The sequence below is a fragment of the Schistocerca gregaria genome, chromosome 7 (assembly GCF_023897955.1).
Source record: "Schistocerca gregaria isolate iqSchGreg1 chromosome 7, iqSchGreg1.2, whole genome shotgun sequence".
Classification (NCBI taxonomy): Eukaryota; Metazoa; Arthropoda; class Insecta; order Orthoptera; family Acrididae; genus Schistocerca; species Schistocerca gregaria.
This window is the reverse complement of record NC_064926.1, coordinates 107813426-107838078: the sequence shown is the minus strand read 5'-3', so window position 1 is coordinate 107838078 and position 24653 is coordinate 107813426. Positions and strand designations below refer to the sequence as shown.

Here is a 24653-nt window from a genome sequence, read left to right as displayed (position 1 = left end):
ATGCTATGAGGTGACTTTTTAATGATTTTAGGTGCAAGATTTATATAAAAATATCTACCCAATTCCAAAATATACCTTTTACACTTCATTTTACTACTATAACTAATCACGAAATATTCTCTGCTGTAATAAATAGTAAAATGACCATTCAATAATTACTATGCACAATAGCAATAACAATATTCAGTTATATAGTGGGATATAATGAATCAACCACATCCTTATATTCTGGTGATCATGAGCCACTGCACAATATCATGAGCTGATGCAAACTGCGACATTGACTTCCTAATATTTTCATTGTGATGCCCAACAGTTGGCAGCACTTTTGCATGATGAAAAAGTTGAACATTCACAAATTTGTACCTCAGGTTTCCTTTGGGAAAAAATTCTCCTGTTGCTGCTAGGACACAGTAAAATTTAATGTACACGATTTTAGCCAGAAGGTCTAAAAGAGTTAAAGTACTCTCCCTAAAAAATCTGATTACTTAGTGTATCATTTCAGTTGTTTTCCTAATGTCTGGCTTATTACTGATGTCACTGAGCACTAGGTTCAACTTAAAGGAAGCACAATGAAAATACCCAGGTTTCAAAATTTACTTTTGATGCTTCATTGAATAAAGGCTTTGAGGTTTGTTGATGACATTGTAATTTGGTCAGATATGGCAAAGGACTTGTAGGAAGAGTTGAATGGAATGGATACACTCTTGAAACAAGGTTATAAGCCAAATATCAGCCAAAATAATGGCAATGATGCGTTGCTGAATTGAATCAGAATTAGTGTAGGAAATGAGACACTGAAACTAGTAGATTGGTGAGCAACAAAATAACTGATGGTGGCTGAACTAGAAAGGATATAAAATGCTCACTGGAAAAAAATTTACAAAAGAGAGGAATATGTCAATGTCTAATATAGATGTAAGTGTTAGGAATTGTTTTCTGAAGGTATTTGTCTCAAGAATAACTTTGCATAGAAGAAAATTAGCAGTTCAGACAAGAAGAGAACAAAATCACTTGAAATGTGGTGCTGCAGAAGAATGTTTAAAGTTATGCAGAATGTGTGGGTAATGAATCAGAAGGTACAGAATTTAACTGGTACAAAAGAAAGGCATTGCACAAACCGAGTAAAAGAAGGGATCATTTGACAGGACACATCATGAGCCACAATAAATTGTTAATTTGGTGACAGATGTATGTTTAGTGGGTAAAAATTATAGAGGAAGACCAAAGGTTGAACAGGGTAAGCTACCTCCTTATGGATACCCCTTCTCCTAACAGTTGTGACTCTTTTTGTGTGATCGAGTACCAACCATGTAATCAAATTTTAGTTGGTCTTTCTGTCAAGTTATAAGCACAATATTATTTGGCACTTTCTTATGAGCAGAGAGATCACTGGAAGTTGGATGACTTTGGTGCAGTATGGATTGTATATGCACATTGCCAGCATGAGCTAGGAAACAAAGAGGCATGCCATAGCAGTGACTGTGAAAGCTGCTTGCCCTGTGAGAAGGATGTTGGGATTTTTCCTATTGCTTGGACTACTTCATGAGAATGGCACAGCTTACCCTTTTTGCACCAAATGTGTAGGTCCCTTTCACATGGGAGCTCATAAAGATGCAGTGAGTCACTTTCTGCAACTGGTTCATCTTTATAAATTCATTTAATTGACCTCTGATGCTGGCATTTTAGCCAGGGAGGTTTTCTGTGACACTTCCTCCAACTGGTTCATCTTTATAAGTTTATTTAATTGATCTTTGATGCTGGCCTTTTAGCCAGGAAAGGTATTGTATGACACTGTTAGTCTACAGGGTGAAAAGTATTTAAACTGACAAACTCTGGGAGGTTGTAGGGGACATCAAAACAAATATTTTTCCCTAATGTCATTTTTTCCTATGAGGAGTATTTAAACTGGCAGAGGAAGATTTATCTGGTGGCAAATTAATTAAACCAACAAACAATTTTCCATTTTTATATGACCAAGAGACAACACATTAACACAACCCAATTTTAATCACAGCAGATTTTCAAAAATGCTTCCATTGACATGTAAACAGAGGTTACACTGTTGGATCATGTTCTGTCTGACATGGGCAAAAACCCCAGGAGTATCTTGAATTGTTCCTGCTGCTGCTACTATCCGGGCAACCAGATCCTCTTCTGATGCAACAGGACTTGCCTAAACAAGGTTGCGCATCTCTCCCCACACAAAAAGTCCAGAGGGACATATCTGGAGATCGAACAGGCCGTGATACATGACCATCTCTGCCACATCTCTGGGAACCGTCGGTCCAGGAATTGATGCACACAATGACTGAAATGTGGCAGCACACCATCATGTTGGAACAACATGTGTTGTCTTGTAGGGAGCAGGACATGTTCCAGCAACTTCCTCAAATTGCAGCATTCTTGCCATGCGATGGCGTCCCTGTCCAGGTAATCTGCTAAATGACCCAGTCTCACACAGATGTTGGTACACAGCAGCAAAGGTTGTATGATGCCTGATACGGCGATTAGGATATTGTTGTTGATAAACCTGCTGTACAGCTCGTCCATTGTGGTTTGCTGCGTAGTATGCACCAACCATATCAGTGTACTCACTCTAGGTGTATCAATCCATTGGTAAACAGAGACAATGCACTACTACACTGGTGGACAGCAGTAGCCTACAACTGAAGAGCGTAATACGCTCTCTAACAACTGAAGATCGTAATACGGCCTCTAACAACTGAAGAACATAATATGACCTCCACAGGTTTAAATAATCCTTGTAGGAAAAAATGACATTAGAGAAAAATTTTTGTTTTGATGTCCCTACAACCTCCCAGAGTTTGTTGGTTCAAATACTTTGCACACTGTATATCATAATTAAACCTAGTTGTTTTAAATTAAATACCATTTAAACCTCATGATGCAATCCTTCAGTGAAAATGGGGGAAGTCAAGCTGTTATTACACTTCACTGTTTACATCATGATAATTATCAGCAGGTCTCTACATTTCGTGTTGAAATATGTTGTTCACATAGGTAAAGCCCCTGGAGGTTGCGCTGCCAGATAGCTGCTCATCTGATGGCATGTCTTCGATGCACAAAGCCGAAGTCTTGCTCATGATAGCTGAACACATGCCTGCCAGTGTGTTGTATGGTATTACTAAGTTATGGAATATTACCCATATCAAAAGTAGTTGTGACTATAACAAGTGTTGCCATTATGAAGCGATGCAAAATCGGGAAACAAAGAATTGATGACATCCAATACCTAGTTCTAGATTACGTTTATGAGCTTTCCATTGCTTTCACGAGATGTTATGAGCAGATCCTCAGAGATTTTTCAATTCCCATCATGTGTCATTGACATCTTTTGATGAGCTTCAAACTTGTGGTCGATACATGGTGTGGAAAAAATCTGCAGCAGAGTGCATAAGTTATACATATTTGTGTGGTAAGTACCACGCTACATATCCAACTTTCTTTTTTTTTTTTTGCAATGATTTTCTTCTCCTATGCCAGTAAGATGTTAAAACAACTGTTATGTATCCTACATATTCTGCTCCAAGCATCAGCCTGTGGGACATAGGGGACTACAGGTGTGACGGTAGAATAGTGACACACCATAGAGATATGATTTCCACACTGTTTGTTACTGAGCGCATTATACATAACTCGCTTAATCTTTACAAGTGCACAAAGCATACTGACTCTCCTTGCTAAGGATGCAATTTGACTCTGTGTAGAGTGAGTAATGGCATTTCAGTTGGCTAGCTATGCAATGGCCAGAGTGAGTCAAAGCTGTGTACCTCTCATATGAAACAATGCATGAGTGACCATCTACACATTCCCAATAGCATGCAACAAAGTGCGTGTTAAGCAGAGGGGAAGAGTTGCATATGATTGATGATATTACATCCACAGAAAGGAAACTGTCATGGCGCTGAATCTTAAAATGAAATCACAAAGTCTTGTTTTTTCTGCATTATACACAGTGCCCATGAACAGCATGAGAAAAAGAAAACAACCATTATTGATTAAAAAACCGAATGAGCAGACGGGAGGAGGAAAGAAGCTTGGCATTTCTCCTAAAACGACTGGTTATAGAGGCCAAATACTCATTTTGAAATTAATTGAAGATGAGCATGGACAAGTGACAATTCTTTTGTTTTATTATATTTATTTATTTAGCCAGACATAGACATTTTAAAATGTGTAGATGTTGTCAGTTTGTGTACGATCACATATTTATACAGTTTTTCATTACATGTAGCTAAACATTGTGAGACGTAAGTTATTTACAATCATTTTTGCTCCTTATCAAGACATTACATATAGTTAAACATTGTGAGACAAAAGTTATTTACAATCATTTTTACTAACGAATCCACTTGTAATGTAAAAACAGTGTTCCTGCAAATACAGTTTAAGATTTTTCCTAAAGCAGCACTATTTTTTTTTCCTGCCACAGTTTATTATACAATTTCACACCTTCACACAAGAAACTATTTTGAGTCTTATGTTTATTTTTCCTGTCTAGGTGAAGACAGTGACTTGTTCTCATACTACTGTTATGACATTCATCACTGCATGCAGATGCAAGGACTTTAAGTGCATAACATGTTGTGGATATCTTTTTTGAGAGTTTCATATCATGTTCATTCCACTTCATTTGACTGTCAATGTGCAACCCTAAGAATCATCTATGGAGATGTTATCTAGTTTTAAATTTAAGGGACTCTGTTTCCTATTCATTCTGAACCATATTGTATTTGTTTTCTTTATGTTGAGGGTTACTTTGTTTTCCTGTGACCATTTGTAGATATCCCTCGGCACTTCAGTAGAATTTTCCAGCATTTGTGCTGTTGTCTTACTGGTGATTAATATGTTGCTGTATCAGAAAACAATATCTTCTCTCCATGTCTGAAAGGTTGTGGGAAATCGTTTATATATACCAGAAACAATACCAGGCCTAGTACACTTCCTTGAGGGACCCCAGTATAGGTATATTGTGGATCTGATACACCTGCATGTTTCTTGATGTACTTTGATCCTCTGGAGACATGTGTGATCTCTACTGACTGTACTCTGTTTTCTAGACATGTACAAAACCATTTGTTAACCTCTCCTCTTACTGCTAGTGCCTCTAACTTATGCACCAGGTTCTGGTGGTCAAATGCATCAAATGCCTTAGACAGGTCTAGGAAAAGGCCAGTTACATAGCTGTTCTCATCTAGTGATTCTAAAACTGTTTTTGTGAATTGTGCCTCTGCCAGGCCTGAAACCATACTGGTCATTGCAGAAGAGGCTGAATATCCTTAGATAGCTCATAAGCCTATTTTTCATTATTGTCTCTATCACTTTGGAAAAGGATGACAATGGGGCTATTGGTCTGCAGTTCTCAATGTTTTCTACATCACCTTTCTTGTGAACTGGTAAAACTTTTGCAAGCTTCAGACAGGGAAACAACAAGTTTTGAAGGATTCATTTATGATTTCTGTTAGTGGAGCTTTGATACCATTTATGCGTGTTTCCAGCACACACATTGGGATTTCATGGAAACCTGCTGAGTTTTTGTTCTTTAATTACCATACAATATTCTATACTTCCTCCTCAGTAGTTGGAAGCAATACCACTGAGTTAGCTATATGCTTCTGTGTTGGTTGATTAACATTTTAGAAAATATTTCTTTAACTTTGTTGCAATGCTGCTAAAATAGGTATTCACATAATTTGCTAATTCTTTTGGATTACTTGTTAAGTTTTCCTTGTGTTTGTACACCTCTGCTCCACAGGTCCTGTTTCTTATTTCACAACTACCCATGTAGCTTTACTTTTATTATTGGCTAGATTTATCAACCTATCATTGGCTGATTTTTTTTTTTTTTTTTTTTTTTTTTTTTGCAGTACTGAGTACCTTCCTGTAGACCCTTTTGTAGTTTTTGTAGTAGTGCAAAAAATCTGGATCACTGTTGTCCTTTTTAATGGAGTTTAAGTACACTCCTGGAAATTGAAATAAGAACACCGTGAATTCATTGTCCCAGGGAGGGGAAACTTTATTGACACATTCCTGGGGTCACATACATCACATGATCACACTGACAGAACCACAGGCACATAGACACAGGCAACAGAGCATGCACAATGTCGGCACTAGTACAGTGTATATCCACCTTTCGCAGCAATGCAGGCTGCTATTCTCCCATGGAGACGATCGTAGAGATGCTGGATGTAGTCCTGTGGAACGGCTTGCCATGCCATTTCCACCTGGCGCCTCAGTTGGACCAGCGTTCGTGCTGGACGTGCAGACCGCGTGAGACGACGCTTCATCCAGTCTCAAACATGCTCAATGGGGGACAGATCCGGAGATCGTGCTGGCCAGGGTAGTTGACTTACACCTTCTAGAGCACGTTGGGTGGCACGGGATACATGCGGACGTGCATTGTCCTGTTGGAACAGCAATTTCCCTTGACGGTCTAGGAATGGTAGAACGATGGGTTCGATGACGGTTTGTATGTACCGTGCACTATTCAGTGTCCCCTCGACGATCACCAGAGGTGTACGGCCAGTGTAGGAGATCGCTCCCCACACCATGTTGCCGGGTGTTGGCCCTGTGTGCCTTGGTCGTATGCAGTCCTGATTGTGGGCACACCTGCACGGCGCCAAACACGCATACGACCATCATTGGCACCAAGGCAGAAGCGACTCGCATTGCTGAAGACGACACGTCTCCATTCGTCCCTCCATTCACGCCTGTCGCGACACCACTGGAGGCGGGCTGCACGATGTTGGGGCGTGAGCGGAAGACGGCCTAACGGTGTGCGGGACCGTAGCCCAGCTTCATGGAGACGGTTGCGAATGGTCCTCGCCGATACCCCAGGAGCAACAGTGTCCCTAATTTGATGGGAAGTGGCGGTGCGGTCCCCTACGGCACTGGGTAGAATCCTACGGTCTTGGCGTGCATCCGTGCGTCGCTGCGGCCCGGTCCCAGGTCGACGGGCACGTGCACCTTCCGCCGACCACTGGCGACAACATCGATGTACTGTGGAGACCTCACGCCCCACGTGTTGAGCAATTCGGCGGTATGTCCACCCGGCCTCCCGCATGCCCACTATACGCCCTCGCTCAAAGTCCGTCAACTGCACATACGGTTCACGTCCACGCTGTCGCGGCATGCTACCAGTGTTAAAGACTGCGATGGAGCTCCGTATGCCACGGCAATCTGGCTGACACTGACGGCAGCGGTGCACAAATGCTGCGCAGCTAGCGCCATTCGACAGCCAACACCGCGGTTCCTGGTGTGTCCGCTGTGCCGTGCGTGTGATCATTGCTTGTACAGCCCTCTCGCAGTGTCCGGAGCAAGTATGGTGGGTCTGACACACCAGTGTCAATGTGTTCTGTTTTCCATTTCCAGGAGTGTATTTAAAAATTTGAGCAGATTTTCTAATTCCTTTAGTAATCCATTTATTTCTGGTGGGTGTTCCAATAGGAATTAATGCTTTGGGGAATGTTTCTTCAAATTTTAGTTTAAACTCAGACATGAAATTGGAGAATTTCCTATTCACTTCAGTTTCTGTATAAACTGTTTCACAGCTTTCATGTGTTAACTGTATGGAAAATTCTTCCAAAGCTGATGGAGAGTACACACATTTATATGCTTGCAGTTTGGATTCTTTTTCTACACAAGCTTTTACTTTAATAATCTGACATAGTTGGTCTGACAGTCCCAGAGTTTTAGCAAGTACATCACAGTTTTCTCTGCCTACATCTGTAGCTACATGGTCAATGGTAGATAAGAATGTGTGGTTATTCTTGTTGCACAGGTGACTAGTGATGACATACCAAAACTGCGTAGGATATTCATAAATGTGTTACTGGCTGTCATCTATTTAAGCTGCATTTATGTTAAAGTCCCAGCACAAAAGGATATTATGTTTCGGAGTCAATGCTAGTTCTAGGCTTTGTATAAGTTTTGAAAAGAATGTCTCTAAATTACCACTGGGAGAACGGTATACACATAATACTGTTAGTTTCTTGGACATATCTATAGCAGCTATCTCTGTTGCTGACACTTTAAAGTCTTTGTCTATACTTAACAAGATAGTATCATTTATGACTTTAAATTCACTAGCGTTCTTAACAACTACATGAGCCTCCAACTTCCATTGTATTTCTGCAATAAGGACATGCTTGGACATGTGAGAGTAAATTAATATATAAGATTCCAGTCAACGCTCGGCTAGGCTCGGAATAGGTTTGCACCTCATGATGCAGACCTTGCAGTCTTGCTTAAAGACTTGGCCATACAGAACGCAGCCTGGTGACACGTCTCAGGTCTTGGTGGATGGCCAGTGTTTACAAGGCAAGGGACGCCTCTAAGGCAAGTGCTGGCCTCAGCGACTGGCTGTTGCGGCGTCAGCTGTTGCTGTGGAAGCGGCCGATACCTCATTAGCACCTTGCAGACCCACGTCTGTGCTAAACACTGACAGAACGCAAAAGCTTGTAGTAGGCTACGCTGCCACTAAAATTACCGACTGCCCGCAAAATGTGACAATATCAATAACGGCAGCAGGTGCCACTGAACAAACTATGAGTAGTTCTCGGTTGTCAGCTCGCGCGTGAAGTGCAAGTGTCTCTGTGCATCGAGTTTATCCAAAAAATGTCTGGCGTTAAGAAGAGGAAAGTAGACGCTAAATGTTGCCGACTGCAGGAGAAATGGGCTGAGGATTACTTCTTCACTATGTACAATAATAAACCTGTTTGCTTGTTGTGTAGTGGGTCATTATCTGTTATGAAAGAATATAACATGAAAAGACTCTTTTCTACGGAACACACTGCTCAACAACAGCTTAAAGGGCTACTGCGAAAAGACAAAATTAAGTTATTAATTTCCAATTTGGACAAGCAACAGGAAATATCTGACAAACCGAGGACACAGTGCGACAATTTGGTTAAAGCTAGTTTTATAGTGAGCAGAAATATTGCCGAGTGATTAAAGCCTTTTTCTGAAGGCGAATGCGTGAAGGAGTGCCTCTTGGACATTGCAGAAGTAGTATGTCATCATAAAAAAAGTGTTTGAACAAATGTTTGTCACGACAAACAGTGGTTCGGTGAACTGAGCATTTTCCATGCTTTCGACTATATCACTAATTTGTCAGACAAAGCTTAATTAGCGATTTTTGTTCGTGGTGTAGATGTGGACTTCAAAATAATGGAAGAATTATTAGCATTACAGCCATTAAAAGGAACCACTACTGATGAACAAATTTTCATGAAGCTGAAAAAATCATCGAAACCTTCAACTCGCTCGAGTTTGTTCTGATGGAGCACTAGCGATGGTCGGTTCACGAAAAGGTTTTATTGACAGATTAAATGAAAACTCTTCTGAACTGAATATTGACAAAGAAAATTTAACAATTCTTCACTGCATTATTCACCAACAAAATTTGTGTGCTAAGTCAATAAAATGAAACAAGTCGTGGACGTGGTTACCCATGAGCATCAATTTCATTATGTCCCACGCAATAAATTGCTGCCAATTCAGACTGTATTTGGACGACCTGTGCCCTGAACATGAAGATTTAGCTTGGCATTACGAGGTGAGATTGCTGAGTATGGGCAAAATGCTAAAACGTTCTTATAATCGTCACAAGAAATAGCAGTTTCATGGCTATCAAAGGGAAACCATTGGTTGAAATAAATGAACCCCAATGGATTTGTGATTTATCATTTTTTTTTTGACATCACATCTCATTTAAATGATTTAAATTACAAACTCTAGAAACTCTAGAAACAAGGGCTGTTAATTAACGATTTATACAGTCATCTGAAAGCTTTTCAGACAATGTGGGAAATGCAGATGAGAACTGGAAACTGTTACCACTTTCCAAAAGCATCAGCTCATGAAAATGTTGATTATGTCACTTATGCAGAAGAACTGCATCATTATTAGTGCAATTTACTTCAAGGTTTCCTGGTTTCAGGAATGCAGACATCATCTTTGCTATACTTGCTAACCCAATAACATGTGATGTAGAATAAGCCCCAGAAAACCTTTAAATGGAACTTATTGAATTACAGTAAGATTTGCCTTTAAAATGTAAATGTGAAGAAGTAAATCTGGCCGAATTCTATAAAACTTATTCGGCCGAAGAGAAATATCCGCAACTGAAATCATTTACAAGAAGGAAAATTTCTCTGTCCATTCCGTTCAACTGCTCTTCCAAGTCCTTTGCCGTCTCTGACAGAATTACCTCAAAGTTTTTACTTCGTCTCCATGAATTTTAATACCTACTCCAAATTTTTCTTTTGTTTCCTTTACTGCTTGCTCAATATACAGATTGAATAACATCGGGGAGAGGCTACAACCCTGTCTCACTCCTTTCCCAACCACTGCTTCCCTTTCATGCCCCTCGACTCTTATGACTGCCATCTGGTTTCTGTACAAATTATAAATAGCCTTTCGCTCCCTGTATTTTGCCCCTGCCCCCTTTAGAATTTGAAAAAGAGTATTCCAGTCAACATTGTCAAAAGCTTTCTCTAAGTCTACAAATGCTAGAAACGTAGGTTTGCCTTTTCTTAATCTTTCTTCTAAGATAAGTCGTAAGGTCAGTATTGCCTCACGTGTTCCAACATTTCGACGGAATCCAAACTGATCCTCCCCGAGGTCTGCATCTACCAGTTTTTCCATTCGTCTGTAAAGAATTCGCGTTAGTATTTTGCAGCCGTGGCTTATTAAACTGATAGTTCGGTAATTTTCACATCTGTCAGCACCTGCTTTCTTTGGGATTGGAATTATTATATTCTTCTTGAAGTCTGAGGGTATTTCGCCTGTCTCATACATCTTGCTCACCAGCTGGTAGAGTTTTCTCAGGACTGGTTGTCCCAGGGCCGTCAGTAGTTCTAATGGAATGTTGTCTACTCCGGGGGCCTTGTTTCGACTCAGGTCTTTCAGTGCTCTGTCAAACTCTTCACGCAGTATCGTATCTCTCATTTCGTCTTCATCTACATCCTCTTCCATTTCCATAATATTGTCCTCAAGTACATCGCCCTTGTATAAACCTTCTATATACTCCTTCCACCTTTCTGCCTTCCCTTCTTTGCTTAGAACTGGGCTGCCATCTGAGCTCTTGATATTCATACACTTGGTTCTCTTCTCTCCAAAGGTCTCTTTAATTTTCCTGTAGGCAGTATCTATCTTACCCCTAGTGAGATAAGCTTCTACATCCTTACATTTGTCCTCTAGCCATCCCTGTTTAGCCATTTTGCACTTCCTGTCGATCTCATTTTTGAGACGTTTGTATTCCTTTTTGCCTGCTTCATTTACTGCATTTTTATATTTTCTCCTTTCATCAATTAAATTCAATATTTCTTCTGTTACCCAAGGATTTCTAGCAGCCCTCGTCTTTGTACCTACTTTATCCTCTGCTGCCTTCACTACTACATCCCTCAGAGCTACCCATTCTTCTTCTACTGTATTTCTTTCCCCTATTCCTGTCAATTGTTCCCTTATGCTCTCCCTGAAACTCTGTACAACCTCTGGTTCTTTCAGTTTATCCAGGTCCCATCTCCTTAATTTCCCACATTTTTGCAGTTTCTTCAGTTTTAATCTACAGGTCATAACCAATAGATTGTGGTCAGAGTCCACATCTGCCCCTGGAAATGTCTTACAACTTAAAACCTGGTTCCTAAATCTCTGTCTTACCATTATATAATCTATCTGATACCTTTTAGTATCTCCAGGGTTCTTCCACGTATACAACCTTCTTTCATGATTCTTAAACCAAGTGTTAGCTATGATTAAGTTGTGCTCTGTGCAAAATTCTACTAGGCGGCTTCCTCTTTCATTTCTTAGCCCCAATCCATATTCACCTACTATGTTTCCTTCTCTCCCTTTTCCTACACTCGAATTCCAGTCACCCATTACTATTAAATTTTCGTCTCCCTTCACTATCTGAATAATTTCTTTTATTTCATCGTACATTTCTTCAATTTCTTCATCATCTGCAGAGCTAGTTGGCATATAAACTTGTACTACTGTAGTAGGTGTGGGCTTCGTATCTATCTTGGCCACAATAATGCGTTCACTATGCTGTTTGTAGTAGCTTACCCGCATTCCTATTTTCCTATTCATTATTAAACCTACTCCTGCATTACCCCTATTTGATTTTGTGTTTATAACCCTGTAGTCACCTGACCAGAAGTCTTGTTCCTCCTGCCACCGAACTTCACTAATTCCCACTATATCTAACTTTAACTTATCCATTTCCCTTTTTAAATTTTCTAACCTACCTGCCCGATTAAGGGATCTGACATTCCACGCTCCGATCCGTAGAACGCCAGTTTTCTTTCTCCTGATAACGACATCCTTCTGAGTAGTCCCCGCCCGGAGATCCGAATGGGGGACTATTTTACCTCCGGAATATTTTACCCAAGAGGATGCCATCATCATTTAATCATACAGTAAAGCTGCATGTCCTCGGGAAAAATTACGGCTGTAGTTTCCCCTTGCTTTCAGCCGTTCGCAGTACCAGCACAGCAAGGCCGTTTTGGTTAATGTTGCAAGGCCAGATCAGTCAATCATCCAGACTGTTGCCCCTGCAACTACTGAAAAGGCTGCTGCCCCTCTTCAGGAACCACACGTTTGTCTGGCCTCTCAACAGATACCCCTCCGTTGTGGTTGCACCTACGGTACGGCCATCTGTATCGCAGAGGCACGCAAGCCTCCCCACCAACGGCAAGGTCCATGGTTCATGGGGGGGGGGGGTTTCTTCCCTTACGAAAACAAATAAATGCAGCGCACGTACGAGGTTAAAAGACGACAACCTGGAAAATACCTTAAGACTCAGCATAAGTGACATAAATCCAGATATCAACACTTTTGTGTTAAAAATTCAAACTCAGAACTCACATTAATCTTTTGTTGAATAGTTTTTAAAGCAATAAGCCACAGTAAATACATTTAGTTTAACTTTTCAGCTCTCCTAAATGCTGATGGAAAAATTTGTGTGTTTAGCGCACTGGATTTGGACAAAATTGCTATGTTTCACATGGGTTTCTGTACAATCACATGATCTTGAAAAGTTTTATTTTGGGGTAGGAGTTCTTGTGGTGAATTGTAAGGAACCAAGACGCCGAATGAAGGTATCGCGAGCAAAAAAAAAAAAAAAAAATATCTGAAGGTGTCTGTATTTTCACAATCACGGACGACAAAATTCCACCTTACTCGCTGGGCAAGCTGCTGTCACTTCAGGCGAGTTTCCTTTTGGCTGTGTGGTCGAGTTTTTGTATTTCACTGTGTATGATAGTATTCATGTTCTCTTGAAAAGCTTTGGGGTGAGTCCAAATACATTGTCTGAAAAGCTGCATGTCACAGATGTCTTTGAACTTACGCATTACAGGCGCTGTTATCGCGTCACATATGTACTGTCTTCTTAATGACTATACAGTCTGTAAAACCTCTGCTGTCATTGATGTGAGCAGTTTCAGCCCTTTCGTGCAGTGTAAACAACATACAATTTGTGCTTACCATTAGCAATGATAGAAATTTCACCTGGAAGTCAGGGGACCCTCACAACTTCAATACTAGTGAAAATACATCAATGTAATAATTGTCTGAGGGAGAGAGTTATATTATTGTTAACACTAGAAATATGGAGGAATTGTACTGATCCATCCAAAATATTCTTAGTGCTACCAACATGTATTGAGCGTGTGAGGATAATTATTATCAGTTTGACAAATCTCCATTCTGTGCACATGTTTACAGTCCTTTCCCGTATAAACATTAGCAACTAATTCTTGTCTGTTGTGGACGTATTAGAAGCCTGCAGCTGTTGACACTGTGGGTAATTTATAATGAATTAGCTGCAACTAGTTACTTTTATAGGAATTTATTTCACCATGATGACGTTTCAGGATGCCTGGCATCCCATCTTCAAATAATTTCATTTATTTACACGTCATGAGCACAGTTTCCTTACTAACAGTATTGCAGAATTTTCTAACGGTAGCTTTAAGCCAGCTATTGCAAAAAGTCATAGATAAAGAAACATTGTGTACGACGCGCAAATAAATGAAAACGTGAAGATTGGGTGAATATAAACAACAATGCTATTTTCGAGTCATATTTTTGTGGCACGGCTTGTTGGAAAAGGGGTGTCATTCATATCGGTCCTTTACCCTGTGCCCAGCCTAGTGGCCGCGAGGTTTGAGGCGCCACGTCAGGGATTGCCCGGCCCTTCCCGCCGGAGGTACTAGTCCTTCGGGTATGGGCGTGTGTTGTTCTTAGCATAAGTTAGTTTAAGTTAGCATAAGCATTTCGGAAACTGCACGACTTGCCGTGTTTTCGAGGAGTGCTGTGGTAAGTGTGTTCAACACGAGCCGAAATCAAGCTGAAATCATCTACTGTGTAAGTCTAGGGACCGATGACCTCAGCAGTTTGGTTCCTTACAAATTCACACACATCTGAACATTTTTCGTTACCCTGTAAACATTAACGTCACAGACCCATTAGTTTTGGCTTTGCGTATTAGGAGCACTGCTGCCACGTCATGTGACAATGCAGCCTGCGAGCTGATATACGTATGTGAATCCAGCCCACGGTCACCAAAGGTTTCCCATGCCTGCTTTACACTGTACAGCCAGAACATTATGAACGTCGACCTACTATCGATATAAGCGTGTCCAGGCGATAGCAGCGTCACCTGGCGAGGAATAACTGCCAGTCAGACACACGCACGATGAATGTAGTATTAATGTGCATGATGTCCGTGTTTGGAATGGGGAAGGCGCGCGACCCATCTGAGTTTGACAGAGGGCAGATTATGATGGCCTGGAGGCTCGGCTTAAGCATTTCAGAAACTGCACCACTTGCTGTGCGTTCAAGGAATGCTGTGGTAAGTGTCTTCAACACATGTCGAAATCAAGGTGAAGGCATATCCATATGTCGTGGAGTTGGCTTGCCAGCTCTCATTGCAGATGTCGATTTATTTATTTATTGAGTCCTTTGATCATATGTAGTATAGTGTACAGGATGATATTGAACTTAGTAATGAGTTCAAAATGGTACATATTTAAATAATCATTTTTCAACATGCTACCAATTTCAATAGTTGTAGTTCTTACAATGATACAATGCTACAAATAACAGTAGCTTTAGTTCTTAACAGTTATTCTGGTCCAAGTATTCCTTTACTGAGTAGAAACGGTGGTACTGTAGATATTCTCTGACAGATCTTTCAAAAGCACAAATATTTTGTAAGCATTTTATACTATTTAATAGTCTATTATAGAGTTTAATACCCAGATAGCATGTACCTTTCTGATATAATCTGGTAGTGGCTGGGGGTACATGAAAGTTATATTTTATTCGAGTATTATAACAATGCATATCTTTGTTTTTCAAAGTATTATCATCATTTACAATCATATACTTTTTTTACGTACATTAGTGTGTCAACAATAAACATACACGGTAGAGGCTGCATATTCAGTGCTTTAAATATTGGTTTGCAGGACTGTCGAGCACCACTCCCTGTCATAATCCTAATGACTCTTTTTTGTATTCTGAAAGTCCCTTGAGCTGCTGGGGAACTTCCGCAGAATATAAGTCCATACTTGAGATGAGCATTGAAGTACGCATAATAGGCACACAATAGTGCCTGTTCATTTATGCATCGTTTGAGAACCCTAAGGAGATAACAGCCCGTGCTCAGCTTGGCATTAATATGTTCTACGTGTTTGTCCCGTTTTAAGTCTCTTTGTATCCAGATACCGAGAAATTTTGTAGCCTCATCATTTGCAATAGGGTGTTGATTGATTTTTATTTCTGGATATATCAATGTGGTGTTTTGGTGGTTATGGAAATTTAAGGCTACTGTTTTGTTGTAGTTTATTATCAACTGATTTTCTGTTTTCCAATTACTTAGATGTTTTGTAACTGTGTTTACTTCTTCTAGCATATCTTCACCGTCATGGGCTGTGCAGATTGGTAAAACAAGTCAGGCGGCGAACTGTGACTGAAGTGAATGAGACTTTAATGCTGGGCAGGGTGCAAGTGTCCTAACAATGGGCTTCCACAGCCAACGACCCACGCATGTGCCAATGTTAACACCACAACATCGGCAACGTGACTGAAATGGCCACATGATCATTGGCGCTGGACATTGACACACTGACAGAGCACTGCACGGTCTGATGGATCCCAATACCATCTTCATCACGCAGACAGGAGGGCGAAAATCCGTCGTCTTCCAGAGGAACAGCTCCTCGATACCTGTACTACAGGATGGAGACAAGCTGACAACAGCTCCATTATGCTCTGGGAAACATTCACGTGGTCATCCACGGGACCAGTAAAGCCCGTGCGAGGCACCATGATGGCCAAGGAGTATCGTACTCTGGTTGCAGACCACGTAAATGACGATCATGTTTCCCAACTACAGTGGCATTTTTCAACACGATAATGCGCCATGTCACAAGGCCATAGGTGTGATGGAGTGGTTCGAGGAACACAGTGGCGAGTTCCAGTTGATGTGTTGGCCCCCCAACTCGCCGTATCTGAACCCAATCGATCACATCTGGAATGTGATTGAATGTGATGTCAGAGCTCATCGCCGCCCCCCTCCTCCCTCTCCTCGGAATTTACGGGAATTAGGTGACGTGTGTGTGCAGATGTGGTGCCACGTCCCTTAAGCGACCTAACAAGGTCGCAGTGTGTCGCCCCTGTTGTCTGTGCCAAAGGTGGACATACCGGCTGTTAAGGGCGTGGTCACAATGTTCAGACTGATCAGTGTATGATATTAAAACTGTACCGGCTCAGAATCCAGCAGCTTGAGTAGCAACCCAGCGCCATACCATACCACAACTCGTCATCCAGCGCTGCTGTTAACACAACAAAGTCAGGAAAGGCGCCACTTCCACAGTCGATGGAACGAGGACATCACACAGCCGCTGTCGTGACCCACGAGAAATACGGGGCCTGAAACGAAATTGTGATGCAACACTAAAGCCGGCATCACCTAGGACGGCGCTTCCGCGCATAGAGGCGGAGCGGAAAGGAAGCATGAGGGGAGGGGGATGAGAACTGCGCATGCACGGCAGCAGAGAGCGGGCAAACAAAAGTCCACGTTGCCGAACTGCATTGCTGTGGATGACAGTCGGACTCGTTTGCCTACGGTACATTGTATTATCGATTCGAATCTATGAGGGGAATAATAAATATTAAAACGAATTTCTATCAATTGTCATTAGAGAAATATTAATTCACGTCCACTGCTCCACAGATTTATTTTGCGGGATGCCGGGAGGCGAGAACAGCTGACACAACTTTGTGAAGATGTGAAGTACAGTTTTTCTCAAAACGACATTGAAACTGCTTGCAATAATTACCATTTATTGCGATTTGAACTCCATTATATAAGTAAAAATGTAATACACAACAAAATTATCTTCAAGCACAAACCGAAATCATTATATTTGCTTCACAGCTGCTTCTGCTCAATAGAATTTTTAAAAATGTGTAAGGTATGTGTGTGTGTGTGTGTGTGTGTGTGTGTGTGTGTGTGGGTGTGTGTGTGTGTGTGTCTGACGATAGTTGAGGTGTAATCATTACGTGTAAAAAAGAATTAGTGGTAGAACAGATTAATGTAAAAGACTATCGTAAAATGGTCCGTAAGTGTTAACAGGGATTATGAGTGTAAATTAACACGTTCGATATTACAGTGAAAGACCGCATTTATAATCCATTGGACACAATTAACTATCATCTGTGAATAACTCCAGGGAATCTGACCGATAACATCGAAAACCACCGATATCTCGACAAGTAACAATTACTATCATTTTAGGCCTTACGTAGTTCGTGCTTTGAAAATGACAGAGGTTTACAGTATGGTGGGAGAAGCTTAACTTCTCATTGGACAGTATGTTGAACATTACAGTCCACATAATTAAAAGGATACAAAGTCCTAATCAAAAAGGCTAGGAAAATGGTTCAAATGAATCTGAGCACTGTGGGACGTAGCATCTGAGGTCATCAGTCCCCTAGAACTTAGAACTACTTAAATCTAACTAACCTAAGGACATCACACACATTCATGCACGAGGCAGGATTCGAACCTGTGACCGTAGCGGTCGCTCAGTTCCAGACTCCGGCCGGCTCATTGTCTATTGCCTCATGCACAAGTGATTCAGTGTATGTTGTCCTAAATGTTTTTTTTTCTCCCACATAGCCTTAAAATCCTTTGCCCAAATTAATCCCATGGGGCTACAATGACAGTGACACGTCAGTAAACGCAAAACTGTGTGATCCCATTCACGTGCAAGGAAGTCAAGTTTGTACGTTCTGGCATTTGAAGGAGATCGGCACGAGTCTGGTTTATGCGGTGCTTAATATTTTTATTTTTAAGCCAGGAAAAAATATCCACTTTTTCTCGTGTTTGTAACTGATGTTTTCTCTATAACAGTTGAATTATAACTGGCAATGACTGGCTTCGAAGCAAGGTATGACAAGAACTGTGAGTCACATAATGAAACTGACAGCGTTCATTGCCGAAAGGTAATGACTGCTATTTTTCTTGCACGTAAATACTTTTTTACACGGGCTTACGCAGACATACAGAAGATCCATACCTATTTTATAAACAAAAATTAAAACCAATAATCCTTGAAAGATTAATATCATACGAATTTTTTGGAATGTAAAATCTTTCAAAATATTTAAAGGTTACCAAAAATTTTCCCTTTAACATTAGAATCAACGACCTTCAAAAATTTACAATGATCCAAGGAATTTAGAATAATCACTACAGTTCTAGATTGCCAAAGTTTCCTTTTTCTTTAGATACTGAAACCAATCGATTTTCAAATTTAAAATTACTCAAGGTCCTCTTTTAGACCAAGTAAGTTTAAGCTTAGAATTCTTTCGCGTCAGTTCACTGTAACTCGCGATAGGGACACTGACATGTGAATTACTTAACGCCACTTTAACCAATCCGCTCGTAAGAAAACCATCGTTCGGTACGTGGGTCGTTCGATAAGTAATGCACCACATTTTTTTTTTTTTTTAAAAAAAAGCCATTAATATACATAAACACACGTCCTTGTTGTTATTTCAAATTTGATGTTTATTCTGTGCGCCGGTGAATTTTCGAACTGTTCTGGCAAATGGCAGAACCGTAGTACAGCGTCAAAGTAACGTCTATATGAGACTTACGTTACGAGCAGCGCGCTGTTGTTGAATTCTTGTGTACAGGAAAGAAAACCGTGGTCAACATCCGTAAATGTTTGTGTAGAGTGTATGGCGATGTTGCAGTTGATAGGAATACAGTTTGGCGATGGGTAAAGAAAGTTACAGCCTCAGGAAACGTAGAAACAGAGCTCCATGATCAGCCACGGTCGGGGCGTCCTGCCACAGCCACTGCTCCAGACGTCGCCTCACCCACCCTACAGTCCAGACCTGACACCCTCTGACTGCCATGTCTCTGGGCCGCTTAAAGAGTCGCTTCGGGGAACACACTTTGAAGATGACGAGAGTATCGGTCACGCAGTGGAAAAATGGCTACGACTACAGGACTAGAGGTTCTGCCAGCAGGGAATACATGCTCATTCACAACGTTGGCGTACGGCCATAGAACGTGATGGAGACTACGTAGAAAAATAGGACACGGACAAGACATATTGATGTATATTGTCACAAAAGTGTGACTCTTAACGATAAATATTTACTAAGAAAAAAATGTAGGAACGACTGTCAGGTAGTTAAAGAAGAGGCAATAAAAAATTTAACTACAATTCACCGAAACAAAACATGCACACAAATCAACTTTTCATCGGTACCAGATACATCAGCACATGGATCACTTTGATACAGTCCTAGGATAAGGACAAACTCTGTAAACGACAAATTATCACCATCAGTCTTAACGAACTTTACGTTCACCCTGCCTCCTGAACATAAGGCAATTCGGAACAATGCAGTTACAGCTTAATGGGATAGATTGACAGCTTTGTAATCACAGAAATTAATTAACTCCCTAACATGTAGATTCCGGCCAGTGGAAGCTGAGAACGTGTATCCACAATCACGAAGTGCCCTGAAGCTACACGGCACAACACGATTTACACATTTCGGAACTTCTGCGTCAGAAAGGTAACCGATTAGCGACACATACATGGAAATTTGTATAACACTGCCAACATACAATTTCGTGGAACTACAGTTGTGAGCGTGTGGGTGTTATGTGGGTGTTATTCTGTCATTCTGCGCAACGGATTAATCTGAGATGTACCCTTTACCCTGTTGTTGCTGCAAGATGCAATTTCCACTCGCACACTACTACAGAAGTCAGACAGACGCTCCTAACGTTCTAAACAGAAATACCTGAAAAACTAACAGCAATAAATATCTCCTGGAGTCGTCCGCTGTAAGGAAATGACACAAAAATTCACAAAATTTCTTACGTAACTCGTGGGATACTTGGGTATTGGAGTAGTGCTAGTTAGTGTAAGAAAAACATGAAACTAACGAAAATTATTATTTATTTTGTAAAAATTCTGGGAAATCACAATGGCACTTTTAGTTATAAACTGAACAATTTATTTCCGGGTTCTTTTCGGAATGTGGTTACCTCTCAAGGATAGGATTCGCTAATGAAATTTCTATAAAATGTTTAAGATTAAGATTGTTATTGACTTGGTAGAATGGCTGAGAGCCGCACCTACTCAACTTGAATAATTATCCGTTAGAATGTTGCTAGGTACGGTCGAGGCTGTCACGTGTGAAATGCAGTGAAGTGCACTGTTGTGGAGGAAATATGGGGCTTGCAAGAGCTGTAGCGCACAATACCGTAAGCTGCGATGACTGCTGTCTGCGCCGCTCGCTGCTGACAAATAAGATAACTCTCGTTCTATCTGGATTGACCTTTGCCAATCAAACTCTCCCTACGCCTTGATGAATTCAAGGCCTCCTATTCGCCCCTAGTCTAACTATTGGTGTGGTACACCGCTCAGATAACCACCGCGATGCCACTCAAAAATTTGCTCGCAGGCGTTCTGTCCGTTCACACCATACAATAAGTGTGGCGGCCAACACAGTGAACAATGCTTAATCGGAAGGACTCAATATCGGGACAGCGCCTCTCCACCCAACATGTGGAGGGGTATATCTTTCGGTCTCTACCATTACTCATTCAGCTCAAGGCGTCAGGAATATTGTCTGCCAATCAGCATTGCTCTTCTAGAACAGACGAATGACATTTCCTTTAAGGGGACCAGTCTGGTAATCTGTAGCATCGGCATTTGGCGTTTGCTGTCTCCCTGTGAAAACCTCTGAAACTGCGTGCTATGTTTGTAAAGAATGCATAGGCTGAGCGCTCTCACACAATTTAGCGGAATTTGCTTTTAAACTAAACACAGGATCGTTCTCCCTTTCACTCGGGCAAATGCTGTCTGCTCTACCGGTGGTCGCCGGCCGACGTAGATAGGTTGACTCATCCTCTGAAGGGACCGGCCTCCTGGCGTGCGGTTTGCCTCTCCCGAACTAAAAGCTTTTGTGACCATCGTGTCTCGAATATGTGTGTGTGTGTGTGTGTGTGTGTGTGTGTGTGTATGCCAGCCTCGAGTATTTCAATCTCGGTGCGCACTTGCGATTTACTTGTTATTTGCATATCGTTTACATGAATTCGTACAACATTGACTTTATCTTATCGAGTTTGGGTTCGAATGAAGCGTTGTGGTGTGCGGAATATGATTGTGAGAGCGGAATAAGTAAGCAATGAAGGTCAGGAGACCACAACGTCTTACACAGTGAGCGATAATCCCAACTCGCTCTTCGGTGCAACATCCAAGGTGATGTGCCCTAGAGGAAATAGGAAAATGCTGCCGAGACTTAGTAACTGAAAACGGTTCAATTTACAGGAGGACCCTGCACGCGACCGCAGTCGGTCACAGACGGACGACTCACTGTTTCAGCAAAGGCTAATGACCCAGTTCAAATTCCCAACTGAACGGCGACGCTCACCATAATCAGTGAAAGTGCGAGGCACCAGTTCTGCTGTGACACGCTCCCCGCCATCCGCCGACTGAACTGCAACCCCCGGGCTCCAACGACGCCGTAGTACTTGCCGGACTTAACATGCGCCCCCCTCTGGGTACACAGCTTAGTCCACCCTCTGTCGCCCAGTCCACCACCAGTCCCCACAGGCTCGGCTGCCGCGCACTTATAACTGCCCGGCACCTCTCACGACAGAAAAATTTTTCTTTCCGCAACAGCGCGCTGACGCCAGAAATCGATACGGCCTCATGTATGCATCGCAGAAGCACGAACCGAAGATCATTCACCAGTTACTCGACACTCGTGTGTCTTTTGCATCGAGTTGCTGTGTTCTGCTTTCTTTCTTCTCGAAATCACTTTGTCGGCAAGCCACGTGAGCCACGAAGTGCACAGATGCAGAAATCTTTCCCATTTGAAGGAGCGCGTTTCGATTCCGTTCAACGTGCATCACCAGTGAGGTGGTAGCTAGTTTAGGCAACCTCCACAACTCGCGCACTAATGTTCAATGTAAAGCGATGATGATGATTTGATGGCTGAGGGCGTTAGACAGCAAGGTTGTCAGCGCCCTTGCATTAATGATATACCGACGAGCATCGTGAAACTCTATTAAAAAGTCGCTTCAGGAGATACTCGGTGAAGTGCTTTTCGCGAGAACAAACCACAGAAATGGTGAGAGTATTCTACTGAATGACAAAACGATGAACCAGTGCGAAGTCGAAACAAAATCTTGCAATAGGCTATATCAAATATTATAACACAGAAGAATGTCTAAAGAATAACTCAAACTTAATCCAGACCTTTGGTTTTTTTGTGGTTAAAATAAAGCCTTTATGAATAATGGAACAAAACTTTCCGATTAAACTACACTTGACGTACAGTGCTTTGTCGCTGGCTGTGAAATTCTTAGTTCGTATTTCTTCATACTAAACTCTCGTAAGTGTGAATAATACTGCGTTTTTATTCGTATATATGAACCTGAAGCTAATATACCTTTCATTCCTAATAGATATTTTGTCGCATTAGCGCAAAAGTGCTTCCCCGTGAATTATGAACTACGTGACATACTGGGTCAAATAAGTACGGGACAATGTGAAAGTTTGATATGAAGGAAGGATGATGTTTCTCAGTCCTTTCTTTGCTCTTGTGAAGGTCCACTAAAAGGCGGTTCATACTGCAACGTTGATACCGGTATTTCATGACATTGGAAAGTCATTTAATAACAATAATCTTTCGTGCTATCAATCACCAGAAAGAACAAATACTGTGCAAGAACTTTTTCTTTGCTTGCTTTAGAGGGCGCATGTGTGTGTGTGTGCGGGGCGGGGGGGGGGGGAGGGGGGGTGTAAAGGAGTAGTTTGCAGATAGCAAACATAAACTCCATCCCGGACCGCAGCCACTAAGCTTTCTACTTCGTACCGAGCAGCGACCCTCGCGATGGATAGTGTACTGTGCTTGTGTGGAAAAGTCGTTGGTAATTTTCGCGATGGACCAGTGGACCAGGAACCGCCTAATTACTCGTTCCAGTGCAAAGAGCTCTGTCACAGCACAGGGAAATGAAACTTGGCAGTCACCAACAGCACTACTTTACACTACATTGTTTGAACTCACAGGTTTCCAGTGATCTAGCGGAAGACAGTACAAGCCGCATTTACCGATACAGAACTAAAGGTAATATACCAAGAAAAATATACAAATTATACTAGAAAACGGCATACTACCTTGTGACGTGCGAATTTCGTCGAGTTGAAGTGCTCTACAGTTATGACCGGTTTGTAGTCAAAGACATCTCGGAGGATGCGATAAACGGTTTTTAAATTAATTTGTGCGTGACCGCGATGTATTCCTTTAGAGGAGAGGAAATTCTGAATAACCTCCTTCACTTCTGTGTCATACGAAAAAAGTATATGATCATATATTGTAGAGTATACGACGGCGTCTCCATCACAGAATCTGAAAAAAAAGTGCAATATGGCTCACTGCTCCTCAATTTTCTATTCACACGCCCAAAAACAATTTACTGGCATTCTATAACATGCATATTAACGCATTCTATCGCTATTCCCTGACATTTGTGTTTCGTTCCCTCCAAAATAAACATCTAGACGGGTTTCAATTGCTGATGCAGAAGAAACACTTGAGATATTCGGAAATGTGGTACTCACCTAGAATATAACAAATCTGAGAGAGTAAACCCTAGTGCTCGAAGTTTATTAATCAATTTACCGATATCCCGATATTTGTCGGATGCTAGCATTGTACAACTTAAGTGTCAGAGACCGTCACTAATAACCAAGTACATCGAGAAAACTTACAATTAGAGTATAACATAGATCAGAGATAATATATTCGTATTCTTTGGATTTGCTTGAGTCAGAAGCAAATAACAGCGTCGCAACTATATGCAGACAACAGAACGGTTTAGACGGAAGATAATTACAAAGGGAATATATTAGAACGATAATTATTGCTTTCTAATAATTATCTCTCTCGTGTACTGTTTCTCACTATATATTTGACGATGAGTACGTGAAAACACAAAAAATCATTTCCCAGACGAAATCAATCATATATCGTAGTTAAAAGACTAGAAGGGCATCCTTTCTTGTCTGATTTAC

At 41.4% G+C, this 24653-nt stretch overlaps 1 protein-coding gene across 3 annotated transcripts in view; it reads right to left on the bottom strand.

Moving 5' to 3' along the window:
• The window catches only part of LOC126281349 (centrosomal protein of 44 kDa-like), a 73008-nt gene extending 48680 nt beyond the window's left edge, over positions 1–24328 (bottom strand). For 2 of the 3 annotated variants that reach the window (XM_049980256.1, XM_049980255.1), the window contains exons 1-2: positions 24201–24316; positions 23757–23988 (exon numbers count right to left, since the gene is read on the bottom strand). In XM_049980256.1, coding sequence (XP_049836213.1) covers positions 23757–23988; positions 24201–24292 — 324 coding nt within the window. In that variant the 5' untranslated portion in view covers positions 24293–24316. Of the gene's footprint in view, positions 1–23756; positions 23989–24200 lie in introns of all 3 variants that reach the window. The other variant, XM_049980254.1, reaches the window with a different exon arrangement.
• Positions 24329–24653: the final 325 nt, after the last annotated feature.